Consider the following 20,615-nt stretch of genomic DNA (forward strand, 5'->3'; position numbering starts at 1 on the left):
AATAAATGTGAAAATATGAAGTAAAGCATACCTGATAGAGATCATACATAAACATTTGTCCCATTTTATATACAGGAATGGTTGCATAAATAGCACAGTTTAAACCCATTTTGCCAACTGCATATGGAAGAGCACCAAGATGTAGGGGATCAGGGTGAGAAAGTAGTACTGCATCAACCTGATGTACATATCTAAGAGGAAAAAGGAAATATACATGAAAAAAAGACTATTTCTGTGGTAACGTCAAGTGCAAAACTGAAATGCCAAGCAGAAGAGAAATCACTCTGTTTGTCCCTCAACAAAAAGGGGACTTTGAACTAAGGAAATGTTGTAATAATTGTTATTAAAAAAAGATTAAGAATAAAATGTTAAGAGATACTTAAGTGACTTAGGAGCCTATGTGTCCAAGTCATTTTTCAAAAATTACTTAGAATCCAAAGTCACTTAGAGAAAACTTTTCAAAAGTGCTTAATTTCCTAATTTGGCAAATTCCAAATACACAGGAATTGCATTACTACTATTTGAGATAAGTAATAGTAAGAAAAAGGATTAAAACAGGGGTGGGGAACCTTTTTGGGTTGAGGGCCGCTGACCCACAAAAAATACCCAAAACAGTCATAGGCCACACACACAAAAAAAGCAATCCCTCTTACCAAAAAACCCCCATAATAACCATTCATTGGCATGGAAAGACACTCTCCACTTTTGCACATCAGAGCCTAGGGGGGCCCAGGCTAGTAGATTTTACGTGCTCCAGCCTAATCCTCAGGGGCTAGATCTAGGCAAATTGGGGGCCACATCCAGCTTCTGGGCTTTAGGTTCCCCAACCATGGATTAAAACAACATTTCCCAATTGGCATAGCTTAAATCCAATCTCCAAATAGACTTAGAATGTAATTTCCCTTAGCTTTTTACAAAACTAGTTTTCTCAATTTAATTATTTATGACTAGGTGGCTCTGGAACACGAATAGTTCTAACTGTACCATGACATATTTTCTCTTTCCCCCAGAATGATTATGCTTGTTTAGTGTTTATTTGTATTACAATTATATATATCATAAAAGATTAGATGATTTAACACCTTTGCTACATAACTGAATGGCTTACACTATCAAAAGATTTTAAGAAACGTTAATTTATTTTCACAACTAATAAATGTAAACTAGAATTCGGGGCCCAATTATACAGCCTTTGTTCATTTGAAAAGTTTCATTAAAGAAAAAACAAAGGTAAACACTGCAGAATCAAGACCCAAATCTGTAAGAGCCAAAGTTAAAAAATTATCTAAAGAAAGATGAAGGGGTCAAATTTAAGTATTTCAAACAACAGTGACTGCACCTTTTTTTAAAAAAGTAAGAACACTGATTATTTGACCTATAGGTTGAACTTCTTTTAACCGTGACTTTCTGGTTTGGCAACATCCCTAGTCCAGCAGAACCACGGACGTCCCAGGACCAGAGAGTCCTGGTGGAGGGTTGGTGGCTGGGAGCCCTCCAGCAGAGCTGCCCTATGGCAGCAAAACTGCAGCTCAACAGTAGGGCTGCTGCCCAGTGGAGACACTTCAGGTGGTGGTGGTAGTGGTGGTGGTGGACGGGAGGCAGTGGGGACAGAGCCCAACACTGAAACTGCCTGGCGAGACTGGGAGGCAGCGAGGCTGCATGGCAGCACAACCAGGAGCCTGACCGCCAAGCGGCGCAGCTGCCCAGTGGGACTAAAAGGCAGCACAGCTGCCTCGCGGGCTGGGAGCCTGATTGCAGGGCTACCTAGTGGCAGGACCAGGAACCCGGGAGCAGGGTTATTGCCCAGCAGCACAGCAAAGAGACCGGCAGACCCGCTGCAACCTGTGGAGCTGCCCAGTAAGTCTGGAAGGCAGAGGGGCTGCTGACCAAGGCTGAAATCCAAGTGGAGATGTCGCATGGCAGTGCAGCTGGATCCCAACAGGGGGGCTGCCCCAGGGGGCTGGAGTCAGGGCTGTGCATGCCGGAGTCAGGGCTGTCACAATGGGGCCAGGAGTCGTGTGAGTAAAGGGGCCAGTGGTAGGGGGAAGCTGGCTGAGAGGCTGGCAGCAAGGCCAGGGTTGGGGAGGAGGAAGGCAGTGCCAGGGGGGCAGGAGAGGCAAAACAGATATTACCTTACCTAGTCCAGCAAAATCCCTCATCCAGGACCAGTCAGGTCCTGAGGGGGTGCCAGACTAAGGAGGTCCAACCTGTACTAGCTCAGTATTTTATAAAAATAGAGACATATAGAACAGCAGGCAAGTGAAAAACATTTATTAGCTGAAACACATGTATATTGCACATATCAGAGAAGTATGTGTAGCAAGAAAATTCTTTTCCAGAAGACTGAACTGTATGATTCAAGAAACTTTTCAAAACATTAAAGACATATTGCAATTATTGTATCAATGTGATGTTGAACAAGATTTTAATGTGTGATGGTATAACTAGCGATTAAAATTAGCACTGTGAGAACTTTATGTTCTCTCAGGAACTTCAGTATTTAGGCCCAAATCTTAGACTCAGAGGGGAAATAGGATGACCTCTCTCTGCACATACACAGAGCCATCACTGAATTAAATTAAGGATGTTAAAGTGCGGTTAATTGACAAGTTGATGGAATTTGATTAGTCAATAGGCACTTCCGCATTCCTCCTTTGAAATGTACAAGAGCTTGTACATTTCAAAGGAGGAATGCGGAACTCCAAGTACAGCCCGGGGCCAGCGGGAAGTCCCTCTGACTTCAGGCTGCATGCGGCATGCCTGCTTTGAAATGCACAAGAGTCCCCCGCAGACCCTGGGCTCAATGCTACATTGCACGGTGCTAGGAGCCTGGGGTCAGCTGAGGAGTCCCCAGTTGACCCCGGGCTCCACGGTTGCCCCTTTCAATCACAGAGACGGTGTTTTAAAGGGGCAGCCCACTGCACAGCTGATCCATGTATCAGCTGAGCAGCGGCCACCTTGGGGTTTCAAAGTGGCAGCGCTGCTATGCAGCACTGCCACTTTGAAGTACTCCTTCCCTGCCTTTTGCTGCCTCTATCTCATAAAGGCAGCAAAGGGAGAGGGGGATATTGACTAGTCAAAAGACTATCCGATAAGCAAATGCTTATCAGGTAGTCGACTAGTCTTTAACATCCCTAAAGTAAATAAGGCTTAATGCAAGAGACCACCAGTATGCATTTGCTGCAGAACTGAGGTCTAACTTGCTCAGTTTAAAACACTGATTTTTTTTCAGACAACCCAAATATCAGATAGCAGCTGAGAGTCAAACCGTTTTCTTTCTAGCTTATGCAAGATCAGTAATCAGATTCCACTATTTGTATTTAGTTACTTCTGTTGATAATGCAAAGGTCAGAATGGACCCAAACACAGTATCTCATAGCTGTATTTATCGGATATGTGGGGCTATTTGATGTATAAAGCATACTTTTGTAATGAATGCAAGCGGATATAACTCAGAATATACAAAGCAGATCTGTTTAGTAAAAATGATTTTAGAAAAGTGATTTTCTTCATCATCTATGCAATTTAAAACAGAAAATATAAATGCTGGATTTTGATTCAACATGAGCATGAAATACTATCCTATAATATATGCATTCTTTTAAGGACTTTTAAAAAAACAAAACAAACAAGCAATATGTAACTACTTACTTCCTTAGAGAATCAATGATATCCATTGAAAAATTCTCATCCCAGCCACAGTCCAATAAAAAACGAAACTCGTCTACCTGCAGCAGATAGCATAGAGCAGATTCCTCCTGCACTCCTGAGAGTGTAGTCAACTTGATAATGGATGTCATTTTTCTGTCCAAATATTTGCCTACCAAAACAATATTTTAAAAAGAAAAAAATGTAAACACCTAATACAAAGTAGTTTAGATATTTTGACCAACCATTATTTTATAATTTGTGTAAACATATGCACATCAGTAATAATTTTATTACTAGATAATACTTCAAGTTATCAATTACCAGAAATTCTACTGACACTATTATTTAAGCTGTTATATTTTAAATACAATCACAGATTGTATTTGTATTTAATATTGTTCTTAAATTGAAATTGTTTTCAGGTATTTCCCTATAATCTAACACATTTTTATTAATGTAAACCATCAAAAAAGTTGCAAGACAATGTATGGCAATTTTCTATTTAAAAGGGATTGTTCATTAAAATGGTTGGGGATAGGCAAACATAAAGAAGTTACACCGAAGATGAAGAGAAAGGCAGACTAACAAGAAACAGGAAAACCTTGAGAAACTAGAACACAGAAGTGTAGGACCGGAAAGGACCTCAGTAGATCATCTAGTCCAGTCCCTTGCACTCAACGAGAATAAGCAATAACTAGATTATTCCTAACACATACAGTAAAACCTGTGTTATTCGGCACGCTCAGGGATTAGGGTGTTCCAGTTATCTAAAAATTCCGGTTATCTGAGGGTCCCATCAACCTAGGAAAAATCAATGGACAATAATAGTAAAACTCAAGTTTTTAATATTAGTAGTTTTGTAGTGTGAGGCAGTTGGTCTCACACTTCTATTTTGAGTTAAAGATGATTAGTACTTCTTCAATAAATTGTTAAGCCAATCCTGGTAAACCAAGTCAGGCCTGTGCGCCTGAAGATGTGACAGTATTGTGGCTGGGGGCAATGCCAGTTAAAGTTTTCAGGTTAAGAGTGCTGGATAACAAAGCTTTCACTGTATTTGTCTAATCCAGTGGTCCCCAACGCAGTGCCCGGGCATTTATGTGCACCCACCTGGTTACCCGGGCCAGCCCGAGCCATACTTGCGCTCCCGGCGTATGTGCGGCTCCCACCCTTGGCACGCGGCACACGTGTGGTGCTGCTCCCAGGCGCGCGGCACATGCGCGGTGCTGCCCCCGGGCACGTGGCGCATGCGTGGCCCCATCCCCGGGCGCCCGGCAGACCCAAAAGGTTGGGGACCACTGGTCTAATCCAATGGTTCTCAAACGTCATTGCACTACAATCCCTTCTGACAATAAAAATTACTACACAAAAGAGGAAGGGTAATTGAAGTCCAAGCCTAGCTCTGCCACCCCAGGGCTGAAGCCTGAGCCCAGCCACCCTGTGAAGGGAAACTGTAACCTGAACTTTGCTGCCCAAGCCTGAGCACTGCTGCTGAGAATTTCAGCTTTAGCCAGACCCAGCAAGTGGGAACCTCATTAATACAGATGTCATGACCTAGTTTGAGAACCATTGGACCTATTCTTAAAAGCCTTCAATGATGGGGATTCTGCAACCTTCCTACGTATTTCAGTGTTAGCTAACCTGTTAGGAAGTTTTTCCTCATGTCCAACCTAAGCCTCCTTTGCCACAATTTAAGCCCATTGTTTCTTGTCCTAGCCTCAAAAGTTAATGACAACTTTTATCCCTTCGCTTGTTTCAAATTTTTATATCCCTTCCCTCCATTGTCTCTTCTCCAAACTAAAGAAACCAATTTTTTAACCTTTCCTCATATATGTTTTGTTGATCTCGTCTGGATTTTTTTTCTTCGGTTTCCTAAAATATGGCAAACAGAACTGGACCCAGAATTCCAGTTGAGACCGTATCTGCAGAGTGGAAGAATTACTTGTGTCTTGCTTACAAAAAAGCTTACAATTAAATATTTACTTAATATAACTTTGAAAACTTACTATGCAAAAGAAAAATGTTTTTAACCATCTTAATTTAAACGAAACAAGCACAGAAAGAGTACTTTGTCAAATCCTTTAAAACTTTCCCTTTATATTTTTAGTAGTTTATGTTTGTTACTGTACCATACTTTTGTTTTTTGGTCTCTACTGCTGCCTAATTGCATATTTCTAGTTCCAAATGAGGTGTGGGGTTGACCAGTCAGTTCATAACTCTGGTGTTCATAAGCCTGAGGTTCTACTGTAATCCTATCCTTCAAGCAGCTCCTCCCAGCTTGGTATCAACTACAAACTGTGTTAAGTGCATGTTCTATGCAATTATCCTAGAATCCTTGGGCTGGAAGAGACCTCAGGAGTCACTGAGTCCAGTCCCCTGCACAAAGTAGGACCAACCCTAACTAAATCATCCCAGCCAGGGCCTTGTCAAGCTGGGACTTAAAAACTTCTAGGAATGGAGATTCAACCACCTCCTTAGGTAACTCATTCCAGTACTTCACCACCCTCCTAGTGAAATAGTTTTTCCTAATAACCTACCTGGACCTCCTCCACTGTAACTTGAGACCATTGCTCCTTGTTTTGCCATATGTCACTACTGAGAACAGCCTCTCTCCATCCTCTTTAGAACCTCCCTTCAGGAAGCTGAAGGCTGCTATCAAATCCCCCCTCACTCTTCTCTTCTGCAGACTAAATAAGCCCAAATTCCTCATTCCAAATTTCTTTCCCATAGCTCATGTGATCATTTTGGTTGCCTTCTGCTGGACCCTCTCCAATGCATCCACATCCTTTCTATATTGGGGGTCCCAGAACTGGACGTAATACTCCAGATGTGGCCTCACCAATGTCAAATAAAGGGGAACAATTTCTCTAGATCTGCTGGAAATGCTCCTCCTAATGCACCCCAATATGCCATTAGCCTTCTTGGCTACAAGGGCACACTACTGACTCATATGCAGCTTTTCATCCACTGTAATCCCCAGGTCCTTTTCTGCTGAACTACTACTTAGCCAGTCGGTCCCCAGCCTGTAACAGTGCTTGGGATTCTTCTCTCCCAAGTGCAGGACTCTGCACTTGTCCTTGTTGAACCTCAACAGATTTCTTTTGGCCCAATCCTCCAATTTGTCTACGTCACTCTGGACCCTATCTCTACCCTCCAAAGTAGCTACCTCTCCTCCTAGCTTACCTAAAAGGTTTTAGTAGATATGGTCCAGAACTGGATCTAGCATTGATACCTGCAGGACACCACTCACTAAGGTCTTCCAACTTCATTGAGAACCACTGATAATTACTCTCTGGGAACAGTTTTCCAGTTAGGAACTCACCTAACGGTAGCTCCAGCTCGGATCTATTTCCCTAGTTTGTTTATGAGGTGTAAGACAGTACCAAAAGCCTTACTAAGTTCAATATGTAATACAGGCAGTCCCCGACTTACGCGGATCCGACTTATGTTGGATCCGCACTTACGAACGGGGCTTTCTCGCCCCGGAGGTCGAGGTAGCGGATTGCTACCTGCGAGCTCCGGGGCGAGAAAGCCCCGTTCGTAAGCTGCTCCGGTGCCCCTGGTCTGCTGGAGACCGTCTCCAGCAGACCAGGGGCACTGGGCGGGTTCCCGCGCTTCTGAGGCTTTGCCAGAGCAAAGCCTCAGAAGCACGGGAACTGCCGCTGCTGCCGCTTGGGTCCCGGTGCCTGTGGTCTGCTGGGGATGATCCCCAGCAGACCACAGGCACTGGGACTGAAGCCGCAGCCGCGGGGCGGAGGGGTCCCGCGCCTCTGAGACTTTGCCAGAGCAAAGCCTCAGAGGCGCGGCACCCCGCTGCCGCTGCTGCTCTGCTCCCCGTGTCCCTGGTCTGCTGGGGGGGGGGGGGAGGGCGCAGATAGTGTGCCCCCTCCCCCCAGCAGACCAGGCTTTTGTTTTGGACCCTGGAGCAGAGCAGCTGGGGCGCTGCGGATTGGTCCTGCAGCACCCGCTCTGGGCACTACTGGACCAACCCGGCAGCATCCCAGCTGCTCTGCCCCAGGTCCTGATTCAGCCGCTGCTGGTCAGTTTCAGCAGTGGCTGAATCAGGACGCCTGGGGCAGAGCAGCTGGGGTGCTGCTGGGTTGGTCCAGTAGCACCGAAGGGTGCTACTGGAGCAACCCAGCAGCACCCCAGTTGCTCTGCCCCAGGCGTCCCCAAGTCAGCCGCTGCTGAAACTGACCAGCGCTGACTACAGGAAGCCAGAGGCAGAGTTGCTCTGCCCCAGGCTTCCTGGAATCAGCGCTCATCAGTTTCAGCAGCAGCTGACTTGGGGAAGCTTGGGGTTCTTAAGTTGAATCTGTATGTAAGTCAGAACTGGCGGTCAGTTTCAGCAGCGGCTGAATCTGGACGCCAGTTCCGACTTACATACAGATTCAACTTAAGAACAAACCTACAGTCCCTATCTTGTACGTAACCCGGGGACTGCCTGTACATCTTACTCTTGGTGGAATCCTGCTCCAAAAATGTGCCTCTGCATCAGACAAACCAATACAGGAAGAAGAGCAGTATCTCTTATGCATACCCCAGCCCCAGTCCAGAAGTGGGGCACACAGGCTCAGCCAAGGAGGATCCAAGTATGAAGGGACTTAGTAGATGAATCCAGAAGTGGGATGACAGTGTTCTATATAGGGCAATCTGGGTGAGGTAGCTCAGCAGGAAAGTCCCTGGCCTGTTTGCCAGAACCTTGGAATGACAAAGGATGCATCACCTAATGATTACCTGCTCTGTTCAGTCCCTCTAAAATGGAGGTAGGCAAGAAAACACTGTCTGTTCACCTGGGTAAGCCCCTGGTGGGCCACTGCTGCTATATTTTTTCAGCACTTCTGCAGATATGGGTGATAGCAGCCCCCATTGGCTGGGAACAGCGATCTGTACCCAACAGGAGCTGTGAACCCATGTACCTGTGGAAGTGCAAGTAATATAGCAGGGTGAGAGCCTGCCAGGGGCTAATTCTGGTAGACCAGACCTACCCCATGGGCCAGTATTTGCCCACCCCTGCTCTAAAGCATCTGGCATAGGCCACAATTGGAAGACAGAAGACCAAGCTAGATAGACCTTTGGTAGGGCCACGCCAAGTGCAGGGGCACCTTACTGAATTCCAGGAAGCAGACAGGCACCTAAAAGCCCCTCCCTCACTCTTGTGGGAGGAAGCCACTTGACCCAGGATACAAATAAGCAAAGGAAATAAATAAGTAACCGGGTCAGGTGCGGGGAGCATGGGTTGAAAATTATGGACACAGAGGGGGACAACAGAGAATCCCAGACAGTGCCCACTGCTCAAAGTTCTCTGGAAAACCAGCAGATTGCCCCCCACCCTCAAGGAACTCTACCCAGATGTGTGAGAGAAGGGAGGAGTGGAAATAGGCCCAGTCACAAAGCACCTCCACATCTACCAGCCTTCTCCTGGTATTATAAATAGCTACTTTGGCCAGTTCCAGGAGGACACTGATGAAGTCTTATGACTTTGTAGATCACAGACAGGATATGCATAGAAGAAGAGGTGTAGGGTAAAATGCAGCCAGAATCTCAAGAGGCTCTGAAGGAGCCAGAAAAGGGATTGCAACCTGGCATATTCCAGATGTGTGTGTGCCAGGCTTCCTCGTGCTTCAGAATAGGCAGGCGTTAAGAGATTATGTGAACTTTGCCAAGTAAACACCAGTGCTCATGGCCCCATGAAGGAGCTATCAGCTTATATATCTGGCAGGCTCTGAGAACCCAGGGTAGAGTCCAGACTGGCTCAGCAGGTTCCCTCATCTTCCACAGGTAGTAGTAGGCCTCACCACTTGGTATCAGACTGTGACATGAGGATTACGAATTAAAACATGTGGCACATGAGCATGTAAACTTGTTCCCTTGGTGCAGTTTGGAAGTGAGCTGCCTACAAGGCACACAGCCAGCTTGGGTTATGAAAAGGAGGAAGACATGGGAGAGCTTGCGGGGAAGAGGCCTGATCAAAAAGTCTGAAGATCCTGGGCTTAGGGAAGGATGAGGAGCATCATCTCACAGAAGATCTCAAGGAAAAACCAAGAGGTGTGTGATAAGAATACACCCCCTACCTCCTGGAGAACATGCAGGAGGGGAAGGGGTCTAAAGGGTGGAGAACACCATGCATTCATGGATTCCCCCAGGCTTCTCTGGTCATACTCTAGAAAATCTCCAATTCTGGTGGTTTCTGTTGGGACCATCCTCCAGCATACCAAATTGGATTCAGACTAGGGATGTTAAATATTGCTTAATTGAATAGTAGATTAACCTCATGAATTTGTATTGGTTACTCAACTATTCTATCGTACCAGGGGGCAGGAGCAGCAGCCAGTGTGCTCTGGCCCCAATCCCGCGGAGCTTCCTGCCATTCCACAATGCTGCCTCAGTATAAATATCAGCCAGTTTAAAAAACAGCTCCTCTCACAGACCAGCTGCCTGCCACCCCATACTGCTGCCTCTGATGGAGGCAGCAGTGCAGGATGGCAGCAGCCCGTGTCCAGGGAAGGTCTGAGCTCCCAGCCCAAGTTGGAACTGAGCAGGTCTGCCTGCAGAACAGCAGCAGGGGTAGGTCCTGGACACATCACAAGCAAGGACCGAGTCAGGTTGCTGGCTAGCCTGCTAAAAAAATGTACTGGTGGGGGAAGAAGGGGAAAGTGCATGTAGTCTATAGCATTAACCTATAAGCTTTAGCGTATCAGTTAACTGACTACACTATTACATCCCTAATTCAGGCACCTGCACTCAAAGGTAGAGATAGTGTAGCAGGGTCTCCACAAAGAGGTCTGTCCTCTTTGTGACCACCATGAACCTAGCTAATGATAGTAGCTTTCTGGTCTAGAGGAGATCATAGTAGACTAGGAGGTGGGGAAAATCTGTGTGCACAAAGGCTTACTGAGGGTTCCCAGTGCAGAGGGAATGGGACTCTGTCAAGGGGTCCAGGTGAAGATGATTGGGGCTCATTGGATGGTCTGGGTGATAGTAATTAGGAGACAGAGCATGGAAGGTTCAACAGATGCCAGTCCAGGGGTGGGAGAGTGGGGAAGGAGCCTGTGTACAGCTGGTTGAAGCTCAGTGGGGTAAGAGTCCAGGTGTGGAGGAGTTGTCATGGTGATACAAGTGAAGGGATGGGTCAATCACGTGGTGGGAAGCGTGAGGGCTGGGTTAAGTGCAGGGGTGGGAAGCTCAATGGAGGTCCTGAGCCATGGGGGTCTATTTGTACAGGCCTAGGGAAGGAGGTTCAATTGTGGCAGGTAAGGCTTGGCAGAAGAGCTAGATATGGGGAAGTCTGGATACATGGGCTACGTCTACACTGGCATAATTTTCCAGAAATGCTTTTAATGGAAAAGTTTTCCGTTAAAAGCATTTTCGGAAAAGAGCGTCTAGATTGACACGGATGCTTTTCCGCAAAAGCACTTTTTGCGTAAAAGCGTCCGTGGCCAATCTAGACGTGCTTTTCCGCAAAAAAGCCCCGAACGCCATTTTCGCAATCGGGGCTTTTTTGCAGAAATCAAATCTCAGCTGTCTACACTGCCCCTTTTGCGCAAAAGGGACTTTTGCCCGAACGGGAGCAGCATAGTATTTCCGCAAAAAGCACTGATTTCTTACAGTAGGAAGTCAGTGCTTTTGCGGAAATTCAAGCGGCCACTGTAGACAGCTGGCAAGTTTTTCCAGAAAAGCGACTGATTTTCCAGAAAAACTGGCCAGTCTAGACACAGCCATGGGTGTTGGGCAGATGGGGGAGATCAGCTCCCCATAAAACAAACTTTCCTCTAATGCCTAAAGAATGTTGGGGGCAGAAAGTGGGGGTGCAGAGTTTCGTACAGTCAGGGACGTTTTCTGGGGGTGTGTCTAACCAGCTCCAGTCACACCTTGCAAGGGAAGAAGATGCCCAGCCAGAAGTAGCAGCTGATATTAGCAAAGGATAGGGTTGACTGGGTGGGGCACCCTCATCCCCCCATTCCCTCCCCCTCTCTAATCCCAAATAGTTATTTTTCTCTGTCCCAGGCACCTGAAATGACAAGTGGCCACTCTTGCAACTTCCCTTTGTTTCCCCATCAGAAGTCATATTTTTTTACAGGGAAGCAAAAAAATTTGAGGGATCCATGAATACTTTGTGCACAGAGTGATGCAGAATTCCTCCATGAGTAAACCATTAATTGTTTCACCCCATGCAGAAACCTTGTTACACTGTCAAAGAAAGCTATTAGGTTGGTTTGTCAGGATTTGTTTTTGTCAAATCCATGTTGACTGTTAATTATTACCTTATTATCTTCTAGGTTCTGGGTACTGAAGTTAAACTGACAGGTCTGTAATCCTCCAGGGCTATTCTTAATCGGGTTTCTAGAGTCTAGCACTATATTTGCTCTCAGTCCTCCAGAATCTCTCCAGCCTTCCATAAATTTTCAAAAATAATAGCTATTGGCTCAGATATTTCTTCAGTCAGCATCTTGAGTATTTCAAGATATATTTCCACCAGGCCTTGCTGACTTGAAGTTATCTAACTTGTCTAAGAAATTTTTAACTTGTTCTTTCTCTAGCTCAGCCTCAACTCCTACTTCATTTTCATGTCAGTCACTATGTTAGATGTCCAATTGCCACTAATCTTTTTGGTGAAAAATGAAAAAAATCATTTAGCACATCAGCCATGTTTACATTTTCTGTTATTAGTTCTCCCTATTGTGTAACAGGCCTATCCTGTCCGTGGTCTTCCTCTTGCATCTAATGCATTTCTAGAACATTTTCTTCTTCTTTATGCCACTAGCTAGTTTGATCTCATTGTGGCTTAGCTTAATTGTGTCCCTTCCTGCTTGTGGTGCTTTTTGTTTTTTAATACTCCGTCTTTATAATTTGATCTAATTTTCCTTTCTATAGGATTCTTTTTTGAGTTTCGGATCATTGAAAATTTCCTGGTTGGATCAAAGTGGTCTTCGGCTATAATTCCTATTTTTTCCGCAGTGAGATAGCTTGCTCACACCCCTAATAAGTTCTCTCTAAAAAACTGCTCACTCTTTCAAACTGTTTTCTCCTAGGCCACATCTAAACTTACTGTGCCAGTAATCTTCTGGCATTTGATTTAGCAGGTCTAGTAAGGACTCGCTAAATCGAACGCTGAAGGCATCCCTGGTTGATACAGGTACTTTTTGATTCATGAGGAGTAAGGGCAGGGGTGCCCGCTGATGACGTCACGGGCGCCCACCAATGATGTTAGTCCATTAACTGCCCTGCAGGCGGGGGCACCGATCGCATGCTCTGTCTGGGGCGCCAGCTGCCGCAGCCGGCCTCAGACCGCTCCTGAGTAAGGGAAGTCTCAACAGGAGCATTTGTTCCCATTGATCTCTCACTGCAGAAGCAGCGCCAAAATAAGGTTACAGTATGTCAACTCTAACTATGTTATTTACGTAGCTAGAGTTGCACACTTTAAGCTAACCTTCTGAGTCTTGTATAGACCTAGCCTTACACTTGCTGCCAATGGGATCTTACCTACCAACTCAAGTTTGCTGAAGTCTGCCTTCTTGAAATCCATTTTCTTTATTCTGCTGTCTTCCCTCCTATTCCTTAGATTAATAAATGCATCATTTCCTAGCTATCATTACAATCATGCAGGAGGGTTTTTTAATATAACTTACAAAATACTAATGAAAGCAGAGAATGAGTTAGGTCTCCTTTGTCTAAAGATTGGACATGATTAGTCTTGAGAAAAGGAAACAGAGGGGACCTGAAAATAGTCTTCCAATATGTTAAAGGCTGTTATTAACAGGATTAGGTTCAACTGGTTTCCATGTCCACTGAAGGCAGGACAATAAGTAAAGGGCTTAATCTGCAGCAAGAGAGAACAGGGTTAGATATCAGAATGTTTTTCTAACTGGAACAGTAATTAAGTTCTCATCCCAGGGAACTTCTATAACACCCACCTTTGGAGGCATTTAAAAGCAGGCAGGGATGGTTTAGGTTAACTCGCCTGAGGGGGAGGGGATGAGCTAGAACACTTCACAAGACCCCTATAGCCAGGGTCCTTCATTCAATGGAATCTGTTCCCAGCGCGCACTCAGAGAGCAGACTCTCATCTCCACCTCCTTCGGTAGGTGCCCCCCTCGCTCGCGGTGGGGAGGGTCTCGCCCCCTCCGCTCATGGAGGCGAGTTCCGATCCCAAGACATCCCGGCGGCAGGGAAGCGTCTTCCCCGCGCTGTCGCGGATGCCGGGGCGCCGCAATAAACTCCCCCACCCACATCAGCCTGGGCCGAGGGGGGGAGGGAAGCGTTCTAGCTTGTCAGGGGCCAGCATGCAGCGCCCTGTCACCGGCTCCGCCCGGGAACGGGGGGGAAGCGAAGCGAGGCAGCCTGGCACCTACCTCACCACCAGCCCTACGCCGCCCCTAAACGCAGCGGGGACAGCGCAGAGGAGACCCGGCCTCCTCCTCAGCCAGACCCCGTGTCTTCCACAGCTGCCGCCATTTTGAAAACGGGGGGAGGGAGAGGAGGAGCGGCTTCGGCAGCTGGAGAAAGCGAAAGGGGAATGGACGGTCCCATTCTGAACCCGGGGGAGTACATCTCAGGACCCTCGGGCCTTGAGGTTTCGCAGCCCCATTATTATGCGGGCTGGGCCACAGAGTCTCAGAAGGGTGGTGGGTAGAACGCTGAACTAAAAGCGACCGGGGGAAGCTACCTCCCCTCTACAGCTAATGGTCTGACCCAGTAGGCTGGCGGCTTTTCCGATAGCCAGTCGAGTGGCCCCAGTTGCCCTTGGGCTCGGCGCAGGCGGCGGTAGGCCTAGGCCCGGCGGCAGGTGAGCGGGGCCTGGCGGAGTGCGTGGACGAGGCTAGCCCGCGGGTTGCACGATTGCCTACAGCTGGCAGCTCTGCTGGTGCCTTCTCGGCTGGAAATAGGGATCCACCGTGTGGAGAGCCGGGGGGCGCTCGGCGGGGGGGGGTACTTTAGAAATACAGGGCCCTGCAGAGTGGCTTTCTCCCTCAGCTCGTGGGGCACTAACACCGTAACGCTACTGGGAGCAGTCGGGGGCCGTGCGGGGTGCTATAGGGCCTTACCTGACACAGGCACTCCCCTGAAGAGCTTACCAGTAAGGGCCCTGCAAATCCACAGAGATCCCCTTTCTAGCCATAAGCGGATATTTGTAGCTTACTTTTGCGAATAGCAAATTTATATCTAGAATCCTGCAGCTTGGTTAGAAGTCCGTGGGTATCCGCAGCTGTGCATATCCGTGGATCATTTGTGCTGGTGCAGGCATGGCTGTGGATTCTATTTTTGTATCCATGCAAAGCTCTACTTAGAAGCAGTGTTCAGTTTCGCTGTGCGTATGTGGTGTTTTACTCCTCAAATACATCCCAAATCGAGGGGTGGCTAGGCTTGTGAAACTAAACATAAAAAGCCTTTCAGACCTGAGTTTTATTTATGTCCCTACATGCATTTACTGTAATATTTAAAAAACGTTTGGGTGTTCTGCTGCTTTTAAGGTGCCTGATTAATACTCTTGGTTTTTATTGTTTAAAATCTGTATTATGCAAGGACTAGTTCAATGATTTTAAGCTCCTAGTAGGCCAGGGATGGTCAATAATTTTTGCAGGGGGGTAATTCTAAGAATATTTTAAGTGTTCACAGGCTGCACTTTTCTGTTATATTAATGAAGAGAGTTGAGGAGGGAGCTCTGGGAAGGGGATTGGGCTGCAGGGTCTGGGAGGGAGTTTGGGCCCAGTTGGGGGAGTTTCTGACCTGGGGTTGGGATGTAGAAGGATGTGCAGGGTGTGGTCCTAAACAGTCCATGCTTCTCATAGCTGACTCCCAGCCCAGTGGGGAATTCAGGCAGGCTGCCTAGGTGCTATGGTAGCCCCCATGTCACTCAGAGCTGCTGCATTGCTGGCAAGTGTGCCTTGCTTTTTTAATATCCAACCTAAACCTCTCTTGCTGCAATGTAAGCCCCTTGCTGCTTGTCTTGTTCTCCGGGGTTAAGGAGAAAAAATTATTTCCTTACTCTTTGTAACAAGCTTTTAGGTATTGTGTTCCCCTCCCCCATTTTTCTCATTTCCAGACTAAAACCCAATTCTTTCCAAATCTGTCTTCATAGGTCATGTTTTCTAGACATCTAATCATTTTTTGCTCTTCCATGGACCACCTTCAGTTTATCCACATCTTTCCTAAAATCTGGCAACAGACTGGCTAGCTTTTCATTCCGTTCCCTGGATGCTAAGGGAGTGAGGGGAAAGTGCTTGCATTCCTCTCACACCTGGCTGGTGAGCTCCCTTCATGGAACACAAGCAGTTTCTTCTCACTCCCTTAGCATCTGGGGAAAGGGATGAAAAGCTAGCTGCGTCCCGGAGTGCACGGCTACTGCCCCTCCCATGCACTCGAAATGGTACCCTTGTCTGGCACCCAAAATTGGACACAGTACTAGAGTTAAGGCCTAATCAGCAGAGTAGAGTAGAAAAATTGTTTCTCGTGCCTTGTTTACAACACTCCTGTTAATATATCCCAGAAAGATGTTTGGATTTTTTTCTCCAATTTGATCACATCTTTTTTAACAGTAATGCCTAAAACTGGACACCGTATTTCCAGTTGAGGCCGCACCAGAGCCATGTAGAGCAGAATTACTTCCCATGGCTTATACCCCTGTGATCATATACCAGAATGGCAGTTGCCTTTTTCAGGACAGTATCATAGTGTTGATTCGTATTCAATTTGTGATCCCCTAAAACAGTGGTTTCCAACCTTTTTGATACCGGGGACCAGCAAACCCATTAAGAAACGTTAGGCAGACTGGCAACATTTCATTTGTGTATTTGTATATTCATCATGCAAATGATATATATGTAAGTAAAATATTACCGGTCTGCCCCTGATTGCTTGGTGTCATGTGCAAATTTTATAAGCATCTCTCCACTCTATCATTCAAGTCATTAATGAAAACATTAACTAGTACCAGACCTATGAGAGTCCCTATCTGATAGATCTTTCCAGTTTGACAGTAGATTATTGATAATTACTCTTTGAGGATGGCCTTTTAACTAGTTGTGCAAGCACCTTACAGTAATTGCATCGAGATTTATAGATGAATGCTATAGAAAGTCCCGCTTTATAAATGATTGTTGAAAACAAGTACAGTAAAACTCTAGTTGTCCGGCATCTAGTGGTCCGGCACTCCTGATAGTCTGGCACCACCTGGAACCTGGAAGTGCTCCAGGCAGCTGGACAATTGGAGCAGCTCTGTCCCGGGCTTCCCTGAGTTAGCCGCTAGTCAGTTTCAGCAGCGGCTGATTTGGGGAAGTCTGGGGCAGAGCAGCTGGGGTGCTGCTGGGTTGGTCCTGCAGCGCCGCGCCCCATATTCTCCCCCACCCCACTCCAGACCTCTCATAGCTCCCCCTTCTGATAGTCCGACATATTTGATAATCCGGCACCCCATGGGTCCTAAAGGTGCCGGATTATTGGAAGTTTACTGTATTCTGTTTTACAGCAAGACAGACTCCTGGTAACTGGTGCATTGTTACAATGATTTCTGGTGAGGGCATTTTCCATAATCAATGCAAATATTCAACCTTTGACCACCTTAAAATAGTTTATTATTTGGGTTACATTCCTGTTCATTTAGGGCAAAATTCTACTCTGTACTGCAAATTCAATATAGAGTCCTGTATCCAGGAATCTCATGTGGATTTGGGAGCAGCATTTTTCTCTTGTTAGAATGTGTGCTGGCCTTCAAATATTCAGGATTGTATTGAAAAAAGCCCATTATAGATAGGTATATTATAGGTATAGGCAGTCATTTCTGTGCTCAGGTTTTTCTGCCTCCTCCTGAACCCTCCAACTTTTTTTTTTTTTCCTTTTAGCAGTCATGGTGAATGTTGTCAACTTTGTGCGTGAACATTGGGTCCACATTTTGTGTCCAATGGGATTTGTTATTGGTTGCTATCTGGACAGAAGGAATGATGAAAAACTGTCAACTTTTAGAAACAAGAGCCTTTTATTTAAAAGGTTAGTTTGACACAACTTTTTAACAAAATAATCTGCTTAATTCTGCTTTCTTGTTGACATGAATTATGTCATGTTTTTATGTTGGCTACAAAGGAAAAAGGATTTTGTCCGATACCTTCTGTCCTGCAAAATGTTCAGCTCCTTGAGAGGTGCTCAGTGTTCTAAACTCCTATTTAAATTAGCTGGAATTAAGCAAACTTGCAATCCGTCCCCATATTAGTGTCATAAGAATGGCCATACTAGGTTAGACCAGTGGTCCACCTAGCCCAGTATCCTGTCTTCTGAAAGTGGCCACTGCCACATGGCATATTGCCATAGAGGGAATGAACAGAAAAGGGCAGTGATCAAGTTTTCCAGTCCCAACTTCTGGTGGTCAGTGGTGTAAGGACTCCCTAAGCATGGGGTTGGCTCCCTGACCATCTTGGCAAATAGCTACTGAAGAACCTATTTTCCATTAACTTAATCCAGTTCTTTTCTCAACTCAAGTTATACTTGTGGCCTTCGCAATATCTTCTGTCAAAGAGTTTTACAGGGTAACAATGCATTGTGTAAGGAAACACTTTCTTATCTTGCTTTAAACCTGTTGCCTACTAATTTCATAACACATGGTTCTTGTGTTATGTGAGGGGGTAAAATAAACTTCCCTATCCCCTTTTTTTCCATACCAGTAATAATTTTATATAAACATTTATCATTTCCCCCCTTAGCTGTCTTTTTTTTTAAGCTGAACAGTACCAGTTCATTGAATCTCTCCATGCTAGGGGAGTCACCAGTTTAGTCCTCCTCTGCTCCCCCTGTTATCCCTTGGCTTGCCTGCTCCTCTGCCTGCTGGTGGCAGCTAGAGCCTTCTCTCTGCTCCCAGCCCAACCCTCCTCCATCTCCACTGGCAGGAGAAGATGTGGTACAAGCTTTCCCCTCCTCCCAGGGTTGGGCCAGTTGGGGGGGGGGGGGCAGGAGAGGGCAGTGGCGGCACAAATTTTTCTTTTGCCCCTGGGTGCATAACACCCTGGCTAAGTCTCTGTAGATTAGTCTGCAAAAGTCCGGTGCATTATTTAATTGTATTCTTTTTTTTTCTCTCGTCCCCCTCCCCCCCAAACACAGGGAATTGAAACCCGGCGAAGAAGTTACCTGGAGATAAAGACCATCTATGAAATGCTTTTGCCTAATCAAATTTGATTGTATAACATATGGATGATGTCTTTGTTACTATGTCATCCGTGGAACAAGAACCATGGCTTTACACTTGATGTACTTCGTTGCTAGTCTTTAAAAAGTATAAAGCCACTGGAAAGAATAAATACAGTGTGGTTTAAAGCATACACAATAAACAGAAAACTATGTAAAACGCATTCATGTGTTAAAACAAATGAACATAATCCCCACCCCAAAGTTAAATCTTTATTTTGAGACTTTGTGGTGAATGTAAGTTTCACAATCTGAAAGCACATTTTAGTCGTTATAGATCTAAAAGGTAGATTTGTTATAAAAAATTAAACAAAAAATTGATAGAAATGTTTGTGACCCTTTTAAAAAAAATAAAGCAATATCCTCTTTGAACTTAAATATTTTCCTGAAATGCTTGCAGTTCAAACAAAGAAGCCTGATGTGCATGAGAACTAGAAGGTGATAATAATGAAATTGATTAATTGCTTTGTATTTTAATTAGGGATGTGAAAGTGTGACACTGTACACTGTTAACTGATAAGCACGTGTTTCTTAAATGCATTTTAACATCCCTAATTTTAATTAATGTGCAAGAGGAAAAGGCATTAACAATGAACTGTAAATTAACAGTAGTTTAAAAAAAAAAAAAACCTTGTTATAACAAAATGTGTTTGCTCTACATCGTTATAAAATAGAGACCTGTTGGTTGTTCTCATATAGGTGTTGCGAGCAGTTCAGAGGGTGCAGCGATGGCCTGAGTGGGAGTTTTTTCTTCTTGTGACATATTGCAAACTCTGGGTCTGGCTAGATGTCAGCCATGCACCCAGCAGAAAGTGGAGCAGCCTTTGGAACTGCTGTATTTTTTAATGGAAACTTCTAGAAACTGTTAGAGCTATGCCACAACCCATTATTTGTACCAAGGTCTATGACAGGGATAGGAATGTAGAGGCAGTATGTTAGATGGTAAACAGCTGGGCTATGTCTACACTCGCGGCTTCTTGCGCAAGTATGGCTGTTCTTGAGCAAGAATCTGCAGAGCGTCCACGCTGCCCACCGGCTCTTGCGCAAGATGATTTACCGTACAGCGTGGTAAGAGAGGGCTTCTTGCGCAAGAGCTATGCTCTTTTCTAACAGGTGTAAGCCCTCTTGCGCAAGAGGGCAGTGTGGATGCTCGGCAGGGATTTCTTGCACAAGAAAGCCCTATGGCTAAAATGGCCATGAAAGCTTTCTTGCTCGAGAGAGCTTCCACACTGCCATGGATGCTCTTGCACAAAAGCACCGCTCACACATGGCAGTGTGGACGTTTTCTTGCGCAAGACTTCTTGCAGAAGAACCCTTGCGCGTGATGTTCTTGTGCAAGAAGCCGCCCGTGTAGACATAGCTCCAGAGCTGAGAAGTAGAGAACTATTGGTTATTTTTACAGTGCCTAGTCCAATAAGATCTTGAACTGTGATGGGGCTTCCCAGGTGCTAAAGCAATACAAATAATTAATAATCCTCTGGTGTTCCAGGAATTCCCTGTGTTCGGGATATTTTTGGCTGTGAGGGAAGAGTTCAGCTGCTTTCCAGACATCTATAATAATAATAGTGTAATAGTACTTAAAACAGTCTTGAAAATTCAGTCATGGAGTTGGATTTTTCTCACATGGGTTGTCAGCTTGCAGAACAGGAAAGCAGCTTTCCATAAATCTGTATATTAGTTCAATGTCTCCAATATTGACGGTTATAAAAAGTCTATGGTTTTTCCAACTGCTGCTGTTCTACCATTTTCAATGTTTCAGTAAGTGTTAGCCTCGTTAATTTACACCACAATCCCTGAGAGAG

The 20,615-nt window shown here is 45.5% G+C and overlaps 2 protein-coding genes across 4 annotated transcripts in view; one reads left to right on the plus strand and one right to left on the minus strand.

The window, feature by feature from the left end:
• CPSF2 (cleavage and polyadenylation specific factor 2) overlaps positions 1–14,155 on the minus strand; it is a 39,927-nt gene extending 25,772 nt beyond the window's left edge. The window contains exons 1-4 of one of the 2 annotated variants that reach the window (XM_025189923.2): positions 14,001–14,147; positions 4,368–4,452; positions 3,652–3,820; positions 32–191 (exon numbers count right to left, since the gene is read on the minus strand). In XM_025189923.2, coding sequence (XP_025045708.2) covers positions 32–191; positions 3,652–3,800 — 309 coding nt within the window. In that variant the 5' untranslated portion in view covers positions 3,801–3,820; positions 4,368–4,452; positions 14,001–14,147. Of the gene's footprint in view, positions 1–31; positions 192–3,651; positions 3,821–4,367; positions 4,453–14,000 lie in introns of both variants that reach the window. The other variant, XM_014578876.3, reaches the window with a different exon arrangement.
• Positions 14,156–14,279: 124 nt separating this feature from the next.
• NDUFB1 (NADH:ubiquinone oxidoreductase subunit B1) lies at positions 14,280–19,191 on the plus strand. 2 transcript variants are annotated; one of them, XM_075926690.1, is made up of 3 exons: positions 14,280–14,434; positions 17,484–17,628; positions 18,730–19,191. In XM_075926690.1, the coding sequence occupies exons 2-3, from the start codon at positions 17,489–17,491 to the stop codon at positions 18,764–18,766; spliced, it is 177 nt and encodes a 58-aa protein (XP_075782805.1). In that variant the 5' UTR covers positions 14,280–14,434; positions 17,484–17,488; the 3' UTR covers positions 18,767–19,191. The 2 variants fall into 2 exon arrangements, with proteins under 2 accessions (XP_075782805.1, XP_075782806.1); XM_075926691.1 differs by having other exon boundaries at positions 17,487–17,628.
• Positions 19,192–20,615: the final 1,424 nt, after the last annotated feature.

Source organism: Pelodiscus sinensis, chromosome 4 (assembly GCF_049634645.1).
Source record: "Pelodiscus sinensis isolate JC-2024 chromosome 4, ASM4963464v1, whole genome shotgun sequence".
NCBI classification, from domain to species: Eukaryota; Metazoa; Chordata; order Testudines; family Trionychidae; genus Pelodiscus; species Pelodiscus sinensis.